At 41.3% G+C, this 10,688-nt stretch overlaps 1 protein-coding gene across 1 annotated transcript in view; it reads right to left on the bottom strand.

Moving 5' to 3' along the window:
- Positions 1–255: 255 nt before the first annotated feature.
- The window catches only part of MAOB (monoamine oxidase B), a 45,379-nt gene continuing 34,946 nt past the window's right edge, over positions 256–10,688 (bottom strand). The window contains exons 9-15 of the mRNA XM_054395462.1: positions 10,373–10,469; positions 9,530–9,583; positions 5,256–5,313; positions 3,620–3,717; positions 2,422–2,533; positions 787–849; positions 256–411 (exon numbers count right to left, since the gene is read on the bottom strand). Coding sequence (XP_054251437.1) covers positions 256–411; positions 787–849; positions 2,422–2,533; positions 3,620–3,717; positions 5,256–5,313; positions 9,530–9,583; positions 10,373–10,469 — 638 coding nt within the window. The remainder of the gene's footprint in view (positions 412–786; positions 850–2,421; positions 2,534–3,619; positions 3,718–5,255; positions 5,314–9,529; positions 9,584–10,372; positions 10,470–10,688) is intronic.

The raw sequence follows: 10,688 nt of genomic DNA, 5'->3' as shown, positions 1-10,688 counted from the left end.
AACCTCAAGCTAGTAACACTTGGCAGCGTACCCTAGAAAGTCAACAACCAAAATGCTGATAGACAGGAAGCTTGGATTCAAAGGTTCCTTTTCAATATGGATCCCCTTCTTTTATCCCTCCCCTCCAGCCTCTTCTCTTTACTGTTTTCTCCTCTTGCCCAGTCCTGATTTGATTTTGGAGACAAGGAAATACGTGTCAGAGAAACCTCTTAAAAAAAGACAACTCAAGTGTGAGGCTTTGTGTTGGCACCTTTTTCAGTTTCGAACTAGAAGTCCCTTTCTGTAGGCAAATAGCCCAGCTGCAGCCACAGAGGTGAAGAAAGTGGAAAATCCAATCAGCTTTAGCAGTCCTGGCACAGATGGCAAGTTCCTCTCCCAGAAGGTTGTAGTGATGGGCAAAGCTGGAACATCCTGTGGGGAGAGCATCCATTATCAACATAACTTTGTTTGCACTGTGAGAGGCAGAAAGTAAATCTAGAGACTCTTGCAGCAGAAACAGCCACTGGGTTGAAGCAGTTCATTTTATCAAGAAGTACAGAGTATCAGACTGCTCAGATAAAGGTAAGAAGAAGAGCTGTGTGGAAAATGTGGTTAAAAATCACAGCTCTTTCTGATCCCAAGTTACACAAGTTGTCAGATGAGTGCCCTCTCCAGATTTCTATCATGTTTAGGGCATTGTAATTTTGGTAAGAGAAAGTTGCCTGTGGCTTTGATTTAGTGAACTTAAACAAAACCAGCAAAACCCCAGAAAAAATAATAACCCATTTAATCTACAGAAAGACTTACAATTGATTCAGGTTCTGGCTTCCAAATTTCAGTCTCTGGGATTTTCCTCATAGCAAACAGTATCTGAAAATAACATTCTCTAGTAAGTACCATTCATTCTTTGAAAGGGAAAAAGAGCTGGCTTCAATGTTTGGTTTTAAACAGCGTGATGAAAATACTGAGCACATAAACTGCTGTGTATTCATATTTTAAAAGAAAACTCATTTCTGAGGAAGCCTGACATCTAGTAAGACACTCCTCCTACTGGGGAAATAGAAACAGCAACAAGAAAACTTCTCTGTGCTTACTTAGACCATGCAAGATACTGGAACTTGGCTAGTCCCATGGGAAAAGGTTCATATGAATTTGAATAGTAGTTGAGTATATACTCATGGCAGCTACTGCATGGCCAAGCTGTATAGGTAGGAGCAGCTGGTTTTGCAAATTTTCCTGGGATTTAGGAAGAGGAACAGAATCCTGTGAGTGATGACAGACCACCACTTTCAGTCAGGGAAAAGTAATAATAAAAAGAAAGCCTTCACAATGGAAAAATAACCATTCAAAGTATCAGAGAAACCACTGATCAGTAGGATAAGCAAAGATTATCTGAAATGAGTGGCAGAAAAAGACAGCAAGATTAATTTCTTCTACAGTAAAATAAAATGGAGGTGGTGATATTAATTTTTTTTCCCTATTCCAGGCACTTGTAGGTTTAAGATTTGCTGTCTTTTACAATGGGCTTTTATTCTAGACAAGATTGATGGACCTGACAACTTTTCAATACGGGAGAGCAAGAAACAGCTTTGCACTAGATTTTAAACATATTTTTCTTTCACAAATAAATGAGGAAAGGAAAACAGCAGATTTTTTTTTTTCCACCAGCCAGGCTCACTTGCCAACTCCTCTGCTGAGGCCTATGGAAGTTCTATTGTAATGTCCTGACATTAGAGAGGTCATGAAGACTGTCTCTGGAGGTTTTCAGGAATAGGAAAAAAAATGGGAGAGTCCAGAGACAGCTGATCCCTGCTTTTTGGGGTTGGGGCAAAGGCCAATTTCTGTTCCCTGACTGTAGTTTTTAGCCACAAAGCTCCCTTCATCTCATAAAACAGAGATGAAATTTCTTTTACTGCTCCATAAACTGTAATATTCCTGAAAATACTTGCCTAATTGGCATTTTGTCAGAAGTAAAACCTTTAAGTCCTTGTTTGAGGACTTTACATAAGGCTGTCTCAACAGTATATCACTGTGTCAGTGGTATTGTTGGAAACAGCTGAGGAAGGGACTGGCTTGGCATGGAGAGCTGAAGAACTGAGCTGTTCCTAGTGAGGCTAACAGCCATGATCTATGAAATTATGAGTGCCCATCTGGGGAAAAAAATTACTTAGGTCCATGACTAAGATTTCAGTTAAAGAAGAAAGGATTTGATTCCTGGAAACGGAGAAGAGTTTGATGAAACAGTGAGAGCCCTTCCTAATCATTCCAAATCTAAGTGCAAGACCTTCACCCTTTTGGAAGTCTATCATTTTTTGCAGGGATTTGCATCAAGATTTCAGAATGCCTGAAGCTGTCAACAGTTCCATTTAACCTCCAACCAGAAAAGCTTTCATTTTAATAGGATATTTGACAGTGCCACCTGTTTTGGCCTTGCATCTGTACCTCTCTGGCTGCTCTTTCTCCAGCCTGTACAGCCCCCTCCATGTATCCACTCCACTCCGTGGCTGTCTCTGTGCCAGCAAAATAGATCCTGCCAATGGGCTGCCGAACAATCCTGAAGTAGAACAAGCAATAAATCACATCAGCCATTTCAGAAACAGTAACTCAAATCCTTGGGCTAATATCAGGATAAAATATCAGAATAACAGTGAGTGCTTTAGACAGTAACTTTGGGTGAGCTGTGCTGGAGAGGGAGCCTGCACTGCATTTAATATCTTACAGTAAACACCTCAGTGCTCATATTTTCTGGATGTTTACATTACTTGTGGGTGCAAAGGACAATTAGTTTAAAATGAGACTTATTCTACCACACAGTTTCAGGCAGTGTCATAAATACCAATGCTAGGCATTACTGGCACAGTGTAGCATTCTGAAGTAACATTATCATCATATCTAAAATAACAAGCAAATAATAAAGAAACAAACCCCGCCCCCAAAATTTAATTAATTCTATTTTTGCCAGAATTTCCAACAATTATCATTAAAACGGAATTAAATGTATTAAAATTAAATTAAATACTAAGGTGTTCTTCCTTGCAACTCCTTTATTACTCTAATTTCTTTTTAAATTGTGAAAATTTGCACTTCAAAAGTTGGGCTATGCCACCACATTAAAAACTATGTATATAAATCCAATCGCCTGTCTGACTAGTAAGCCTTTTGCTTTTTTTGGTAAATCTTATATTCATGCAAAAACCTATGTCAGAGTGGGCTGTATATATAATGACACACTGATTACTAGGTTAAGCCTTCACTCCTAGAAGAAAAAGAAAAATCCAAAGAAATTACTGTTGATACTGGCAAGAATTAACCCTCTGCCAGTATTTATAACATACCAGCTAAAGATCTGCCAGAAAGGGTAACACCAATCTCAAATGTCCCAATCCAGTTGGGAATATATCAAAAAACAGATTGGGAAAGCTTCCCAACTCCCTTAGAAGGACCTAGCAAATAACTAACATGAATAAACCCCCCTAATGATACTGTACTCATCCATCATGAAGCACAACTGAGACAACTGAAAGGTTACAACACCTGTGTAGAGCAAACAGTGACAGAGGATTTATGATCCTCTCTGAGCATATTTATTAACTTGGTCTTATCTTACTACTCCAAGGCCCACTATAAATAGTCACTGTACCTTCCATACTGAGTCATTATGCCTGGTGGGAAGTAGGCTGTGTAGCAGCCCCCAGAATACTGCTCTTCACACCAGTTCTTCTCTTCATAATGCACTGGCTGTAAAACAGAGATTAATTCACTCAAGGAAGGGACAAAGTCCCTCAGAAGCTAATAAAAGAACTGAGGAGACAGCAGAGAAGAATAGGTTATGATTTGTTACCTGTCGACTTCCGACAAGACAAGCAAATTCAACAAGTCTCTTAATGCAACAGGGATCCAACACTGTAACCCTTTATTTTAGAAACTACTTGCTGTTTAAAACAAAACACAAACCAAACCAAAACCCAACAAAACAACAGTCTGGCCACTGCAGAACATGATCCTCTCAATCTGTCAATGTAAATTCATGTTTTAAGCACAAAGTTACGCTCTGAGCCATGGAAAGCAAAATTAACCCAGGATGTACACAGGTATAACACTTGTTATATGTACACTGGATGCAAATATACACTGCTAGAAATGCCAAGCATGGCACTTGTGCAGTTCTGTAATCTTGACATTGATGTCTACATTTAACTCATGGAAAGTTGCCCTTAAAGGATAAAAAGTGTTGATCACAAACTAAATGAGATCATAGGATGACTTAGGTCAGAAGGGACCTTTAGTGATCATCTACTCCAAACTCCCTGCCATGGACACCTCACAACTAGACTCAGCTGTTCAAGGCCTTGAACACCCCCAGGGAGGAGGCATCCACAACTTCCCTAGGCAACCACCCTTCCAGAGTCCCACCACCCTTGTACTGAAGAACTTCTTCCTAAGATCCAGTCTAAACCTACTGTCCCTCAGCTTAAAGCCATTCTCCCTTGTCCTGTCACTAGACACCCTTATGAAAAGTCCCTCTGCAGCCTTCCTGGAAGATTCCGTCAGGTTTTGGAAGGCAGCTATAAGGTCCCCACAGAGTGTTCCCTTCTCTAAGCTGAACAACTCCAGCTCTCTCAGCCTATCCTCATAGCAGAGGTGCTGCAGCCATTGGATCATCTTTGTGGCCCTCCTCTGAACTCGCTCCAACAGTTCTGTGTCCTTCTTATGATGGGGACACCAGAACTGGATGCAGTATTCAAGGTGGGGTCTCACAAGAGCAGAGTAAAGGGGAAGAATCATCTCTCTCAACCTGCTGGCCACACCCCTCTTGATCACACAGATCCTATCAGTTATTTATCATTATAAGGAAGAGAAGGCAAAAGAAAGGCAGAAACAATCCCACCAAAACACATGCAGCAATGAATCTTAAGTAAGAAGAAACATTATGCTCGACATAGACTGAGAGGAAAGGCAAGGCTGTCACATTTTAAAAGAGCTGAAATATATGGTGGTAAGCACTGTGAAAGCCATCCAGGAAGCTGAAAAAGAACATATCTATCTTTTAATTGTTTCATAAACTCATTCTTATCCTCAGGGCAAAACACAACCCAAGACTTGCCATAACCTCCCCTCCCTTCTGCTGCAGAGGGCAGCAAGTGCTCCCACAGCAGCTACCTTCTCCAAAAGGCTACTCAGCACAGCTCCAGAGCACTGTTAGCACTGTTTCATTCTGCCCTTCCCCAGCTCAACAAGTCTGACAAGAGGTGCCATGGTTTAGATTTTGTGCTTACATGTAAAGCTTCCTCTGAGCCCAGAACCTTTGCATAAAGCTCACACAGCCTCGTTTTCCTGTAAAAGAAAAGCAACAGAAGACTTGTATGTGAGGAGAGACAGAACTAATCACCCCTAATACATCCTAGTTTCAAGAGAACAAGTATTAATATCTGTTTGAAACTGAGGCTCTAGTTTTTGGCAATCTAATGTCATCAGCCTCTGGATCACCAGAAATAACTCACATTTCTGTGCAAAGTGCTGGTTTTACCTGCAGTTAAGCAAGCTGTTCCCTTAAGGTACCTCGAGTAGTCCAAATCCATACATTATCCTCTAGGTTGTCAGGAAACAAAAGCTGTAAGGCATTGCACTTTGTTGTGGCACATAGTTTACCTTACAGGGTTTTTTTTCTGCAAAGATGCATGTATTGCTAGCCTGAGGCTCTCAGGGAATCACTACTTTATTTCTATATCTATAAAATTTCCTCCTGTTTTAGTTTATGAGTCTATAAATCCATGAATATACTTCATTCTGTTGCAAATCCCAAGTGCAATTAAGTTTGTTCCCATAAGCTTTTGCGTCTTATATTTCACTGTTAACTGCATCCAAACACAAGAAGATAAAGATGAAATAAATCAACAATTACGAAAAAGAAAGACACAAGCACAAGACTGGAAAGGTGTTTACTTTTGGAAGCAAATCCTGGGCTCCACAGAAAGCTGTGCTGGGTGCAAAATACAGCAGTCTCAGCTCTGTAATTGTATGGGCTACAACTTGCAGTGTGTGAAGTAACCATATCTATACTGCTGTATGAAGCAATGCAGCTAGACAGAAGCTCAGCTACACCCATGGGCATCTGAACTCAAAGAATGCTATAGAAAAGGGTTGAGGAGAAAAAGTTTAAACACGAAGAGAAGGCCCTGAAGAAGGTGTCCTGTACTGGTTGTTGCTGGAGCAAGGAAAGGTGAAGGCTGATACAGTTCAGGAAGAGATGTGGCCCTGGGGTGATTTTGCTGCTGGCAGGTGTGAAGCCAAGCAGCAGCAGAAAGGAAGGAAGCAGCCTGTTCCTTGTGCCCCATGGCAGAGGACAAGGGTTAGCCTGCCCCAGAAGCAGAAATGCATGGTGGTGCAGTGCCTGGCCAGGAAAGAGCTATATATGAACAACCCTCCACAGTCAAGGGGTGACATGAATCCAAAAACACCCATAACAAAAGGGATCATTTCCTCAATCTCTCTGTCACTCCTAAGTGAGGCAACCATTGTGCATTGCAGACCAGCAGCACCTCTCCAGTGTCTGACCAGAAGAAAGCCATTTTCACAGTATAATCTAGCAAGGCCTCTGCTGAGGTCTGCCTGTCACCACTCACAAATGCTCACTGGCTCCTGCTTCCAGGGCAGGTCAGTAACATCAAGGGGCTCCACAATGCCACATTCATTTCTGCTCCTCCCAGCACCATGATGGGAATGAGAAGAATCCCTCTACATCTGCCTGTGCCTTGTCCTATTTCCACACATGGCTTGAGACCCAGAAAGCCTGGAAATGGCATTCATATATGGCCAACTGCAGGGCTCCAAGAACTACCAGATTCACTTTTGTTTACTAACTACATTGCAAATACAGATAAAGTTAGTTTAAGATAGCCATTCAAAAGAAAACACTAAGCTGTGTTCAAGGGCATCTTCAGACTTAAGGGCACCTTCAGGTCAAGGGCATCTTCAGACTTAAGAAATTTAGATCTTGGAAGGAATTCTTCATCAATAATAAAGTATTATCTGACAGGGGAAAAAGCACAAACTACAGAAAAGCAGTTTCTAAAGGATAGAATTGTACCAACAGTAATCTATTAATGAGGCCATTCTCCCTAATAACCAAAAATCCCTAAGTATGGATTGCTGTTAGTGTTAGCATAGAATGTATGGAATATGCAGCAAGAATAATCCTTATTTCTTGTCTTTCGAATCAGCGCTCAAAATGCCAACAGCATGAAATAAGAAGCCTAGAGCTAAGTATGATCCTGTGGAGCTACACTCTGTATGGTGTGGAAGAAGTGCCCATGCAGATATTCAGATCTTTCTTTCTGGTCTCTTCCCTGGCAGTGTGTGATGCTATCACCTTTGTTATGTGGCTCTGAAAGGCAGGGCACAATCTAAGTGCTAACTACTCATGGGTACCTGGTGTGGCAAGACCAGATGGAGGGTAGCAGTGAGTTTAGTCTGGCTTAGGCTGTAAAACTGTTTCCATCTCCTTCCACAACCACTGCTCCCAGTCATGATCTAGGATAGCTCCCATTAATTCTACACCCTACTGTTCACATCCAAGGATTACTGAAAACCTTACCCTGTCATCAACTTGAAACAGGGAGAACCCAGCTTGTGTTGATAAGCAAGCATAGCATCTCAGCAAGATGCATCCTCTGTGGTGTGCCACAAGAAGTCTGTCCTCAGAAGACATCCCTCCCTCAAAATACCACAGTCCCTGACTGAACAATACAAACTGGTTGCACCCTGAGCACACAATGAGAGAAGGTCAGGATTCTTGCTCTCCCCCTTCTTCCGGACCCTGACTTCTGCTGGAAGGAGACTTCTGCTCATTTGCAGTGCAGCCCAGTGGGTTTCTGCATCAGCTGGCTGTAGCCAGGACTGCAGGAGCCAGAGAAGTAACCCCCACACCAGAGTACATCTGTCAGGTACCAACCCAAACATATTCCATTACCATTCTTTACCAAATCAAATTCCTCCCTAATTCCTCAAAAGACAAGAGTTTAAAATCCTTTCATTTAAAACTGTAGGCAGCAGCAGGGTCAGATAATTGTGCCAGTGCTTTTAAAGCCCAGGAGAAAGCAACCTTTCCTTCATGGTGCCTTGCAAAAGGCAGGACAGTCCTTCATCTCAAAGAAGGAGAAACTTTCTCAAATACTGAAAATGCTCCATTGTAGCTAGTACACTGACATGGTGTAAGACACCATTTGGTGTTTATGATGGCTTAAAATGCTGAGCACACTGGATTACAGAATACCTACACTACTGTCACCATCAGTCACCTGCAAGGGGACTATCTCAAAGCCTGAGTGCTGAGGAAAAGACTTCCTTGTCCATTTCTGCCAAATGAGAAGTGCTCTGTGGTATCAGGCTGTGATTTGAAAAGACTGGGACATAACAGCCCCATTTAGACCACAGACTGCCACACTACCTGCAAAGCTAAGCTGAGATGACTACATTTTCTCTAGTAAATTACCGTAAAAAGGTTTACTTGGCCACAGTATTCCTTGTGGCATGCTTTAAAAACAAAAGTATTTTCTCCACGTCAAAATAAGGCTCTCCTCCTATACAGATTCTCTACTTGTAGCTTTAATTCAATCAGCTACTGTGAAGCAATGAGATGGAAAACTCATTACTTGGTAAATCTATTTTAGTAATAAACCAAAGAGAAGTACTGTATGCAGAAATTTGTTTCAAGAAGACAGTAAAAAAAAGACCTTAATCTGTGCTTGAAGGGCATTTCTTTTTCCCCATAACTGAGAGTGAAGAGCTGGAGGCAGCTTTTTGATCCCTTCATGATGCTGTGGTTGCCTTCATAGCAGCTACAGCAGCCTCAAGATTACACTAAGTTACAGGCACTGAAAGGCCCCTCCAGGGTGATTAGAAAAAAATAAAAATAAAAGAAAATTCAAGCAAAGTGGCCAAGCTTGTCACAGAGTCACAGAATTAACCAGGTTGGAAAAGACCTTCAAGATCATCTAGTCCAACCTATCACCCAACACCATCTAATCACCTAAACCATGGCACTAAGTGCCTCATCCAGTCTTATTTTAAACACTTCCAGGATGGTGATTCCACCACCTCCCTGGGCAGTCCCTTCTGACAATCCTTCAAACTCAGTGCATTTGCAGAAAGCCCAAGAGGTAACAGTGCCAGGGGGATGAGGCTGGCACTGGACCCTTTCCAGTGAAGGTAGCAGACTATCTACACTGCTTTCATACTCACATCTTAAAGCAGTTCTTTTGTTCCAGCCACATAAATGAAGCAGACCTGATGGAAAATGTGAACCAGGATCAGAGATTTTCCTCAGGACCTGCCCTTTTGGCTAGCTACCACATCTGCTGCTGGTTTGTGGCAATTCTGTGGGGTCTTCCACCAAAAACAAGTGATACCTTATTCCTTATAGTGACATGTCTGCCTAGTGTCACAAGGTTATAGGTGACTCCCTTCAAATTAGGGTGGTTTTCCTTCCTCTGGCCATTTATAACAAAATATTGACTCAGATTCCATGCAGATCTCCAGTGTTTGTACTTACCTTTCTTCTTTTGAGAGACCTGTCAGCCTTCTACACTTCCGAGCAAGAATGAAGCTGTAGGAAGACCACAAACAATTCACTTCCATTCTGTTACTAAATTTCCTGCATCATTTAAAATGCCAATACTTTATGATGTGAGGCTGTAATTCATGCCATTAGCTTTTGGTTCTCTTTCCCAAATACCCATTTCACTTCTCTGCTTAATGTTCTATGCTCTGCCTGCTGCTTACAAGACTCACTGTGGAAGGAACCAGTCTGAGAGTCAGCTTAGAATCTTTGTATGAGATGTTTCCCAAATAATTTTATGCACCAGTGAGTGCACACATATAGCAACAAGAGGTGAAGCCTGGGACTGAATTGGACATTACTGTTTAATAAACTTTATAAGACTGATCACACTCTCAGGCTGTTTATAAAAAAACAAAACAAAACAAAACACAGAGAACAAACCAAAATATAGTTCTAGAAAATAAATTTTAACTTAACTGGAGGATTTGGAGGGGGCAAAATATTTGGAGAAAAGTTTACATTACTGCAATCACCCCATTTTTATTTCCCCTTCCTTTCCTATTCTCCAATTTTGCACTTTGCCACACCACAAAGGCAAAAGATGACAATGAGAAAATGAAGAAAATTGTATATTCCTTTTTTTTAATTACCAATTAAAACATACAAAGACTTTTTTTGAAAGAAAAAAAACATATAACTTATTCACCACACACTGTGAAACTCATCCCTTTAAGTATTTTGAAGTATTTATCTTCAAAAGTAGTAAGTTTTCTGTTTCAATTGTTGCCTCTAAGACAAAATAAAAAGGCATTAAGTGGACACTTTGTCTCTTACCCTATTATGGCAGGAAAGCTGCCATCAGGCTTAGTATCATCAAGTGTTAAACCAATTGCAGCATCCTCATCTTCAATGATCATGGTGCCACAATATCCTGTTAAGCACAAGGTGGAAAAGAAGTTAGGATCCATGCATCCAAACACAGGACTGAGCTTCCAAGAAGTTGTGAAATACTCAGAACTCGACTGCAAAAAGCTCTAAACAGTCTGATCTCAATTCATGGCAAGGCATGGGACTAGATGACATCCAGAGGTCACTCCCAATCTCTATTGTTCTCTGACTCTGTGATTTTAACACAAGAAAAACAAAAGGA

Source organism: Indicator indicator, chromosome 1 (genome assembly GCF_027791375.1).
Source record: "Indicator indicator isolate 239-I01 chromosome 1, UM_Iind_1.1, whole genome shotgun sequence".
Lineage (NCBI taxonomy): Eukaryota > Metazoa > Chordata > Aves > Piciformes > Indicatoridae > Indicator > Indicator indicator.
This window is presented reverse-complemented; position numbering and strand designations above follow the sequence as displayed.